Here is a 1,927-nt window from a genome sequence, read left to right on the forward strand (position 1 = left end):
GTTTATCATGCATATATATTGGATACGGATCTAAGGTCTTCACACATCACTTATCTCATTTTTTACATGTGGTATCAACTTTAAGATAAGTGGAGGAGTAACGGCACCCCAATGGCTTTAGCCTGGGTAAGGCTCGTGAAACTATCCAACTCTCGCATGATTGTTTTCTCGATAGTGGTTGATATGCCGAACTGATATTACTCAGGGCCTCTATCTTCATACTGCTTGTAAACCTCATATCAACCTTTTGAGAGTGATCACTGAGCATGCGAAAGACCTTTGAGACTAGATAGCAAAATTAACCTGAAACATTTAATGATTAAAACCTATCATTTAGGTTGATCCCTGCATAACTTTACTAAGATAAAACTTAAACGTGTAAGCATCATTATTTCAAGGCTTTTAGGTGACATAATGACTGTTATTCCTAAGACAACAATTATTGAGCATGAACTCTAGTTTGAATTCTTGCAAATGACCAAGGGAGACTGCTTTAGACTGGATGTCGGTGAGATACCGTTACTCAAAGATATTAGATGCTTAGTGAAAGACACCAAGAATGTGGCTAAAAGCTCAGATGACAAAAAGCTAAACAGATCTCCTCTCGGCATTGCAATGAATATCGGATTCGAATCTAACCATACATTTAAAAAAATAACGATCATTATGTCACCCCCCAAAAGGCAAATCCATATCCAATATGTTGTATTCATCTTCATGCATGTTTGAACATACAATTATGACCTGTCATAATATTGCACTCCAGGTGAAATATAGGTCCCCCATCGAAACACGCTTAAACCTATACTCGAAAATCCACAGAATCTGGGGGCAAATGAGGTGTCTCAATAGGCTATGTATTTCCAATTTGCTCAACCAGTATATCCCATAAGAATGTCATCTATCATTGACCTTACAATAAAGCAATCTCAAAAAAACAAGGTAGTGAAAGAAGATGAACTAAACAAATTCATTGCCTTAGAACAAAAAAGGAGGGCATTTGAGGGAATGCACCTATATTATCCTATAAAGGCTGCTGAGATGTGTTTGGTGCCTAACGTTGTCATTCCTAAAAAGTTTAGAGTGCCAGAATTTATCAAATATACGAGAACTCAATGCTCTATAACTCATCTCAAAGCATACTGTAACAAAATGGTTGAAGTAGTTGATGATGAGAAACTGTTGATTCATTTCTTTCAAGACAGCTTGAGTGACATTTCCCTCACTTGGTATATGCGATTGGACAATACCAAGGTTAAAAAATGGAAGGATTTAGTGGATGCCTTTATGAGGCAATATAAGTTCAATATAGACGTGGGCCCTGATCGGTTAAGCTTGCAAGCTATGGAGAAGGACAACAAGGATTCCATAAGGGAATACGCCTGGATATGGAGTGAGGTAGCTGCACAAGTTAATCCTTCCATGTTGGAAAAAGAGATGATCGCTTTATTTTCCAACACCTTTAAAGCTCCGTACTTTGGATACTTGGCTAGAAGCTCTGCGCAACATTTCTCTGACCTGGTTGTTATAGCTGAGGGAATTGAACAAGTCATTGGATTAGGTAAAATTGCTTATCCAACTGAAAAGGAACGGTTTCACTGAAAAAGAAAAAGACATTAAAGGGGGTTGCCAAGGCACTTACTGTTCTTACATATGGCCTCAACTAATATTTGAAAAGATGCCCTTGTCGAGAAGAATAAATGATTGAAAGATTCTAGAAATTCCAATCAATGATCGCTAAATGTTTAGCCCCTTTATATGTTATCATGCTAGTGTTCATAGCCCAAGATGTTGACATAAGTTCTTTGTTGTTAAACTTCTTTTCCAAAGTTTCAATGAAATAATGAGTTTGTCATTCAATCATGTTTATGACTAAGCATTATTCATTTTCTTGAGAGAGTTTTCTTGTAAAGACTCACAAACACAT

At 36.9% G+C, this 1,927-nt stretch overlaps 1 protein-coding gene across 1 annotated transcript; it reads left to right on the plus strand.

The window, feature by feature from the left end:
* Positions 1–1,152: 1,152 nt before the first annotated feature.
* Positions 1,153–1,602, plus strand: LOC105120224 (uncharacterized). Its single transcript, XM_011018409.1, has one exon. The coding sequence runs from the start codon at positions 1,153–1,155 to the stop codon at positions 1,600–1,602; it is 450 nt and encodes a 149-aa protein (XP_011016711.1).
* The last annotated feature ends 325 nt before the right edge of the window (positions 1,603–1,927 follow it).

Source organism: Populus euphratica, unplaced genomic scaffold (genome assembly GCF_000495115.2).
Source record: "Populus euphratica unplaced genomic scaffold, PopEup_1.0 scaffold5595.1, whole genome shotgun sequence".
Lineage (NCBI taxonomy): Eukaryota > Viridiplantae > Streptophyta > Magnoliopsida > Malpighiales > Salicaceae > Populus > Populus euphratica.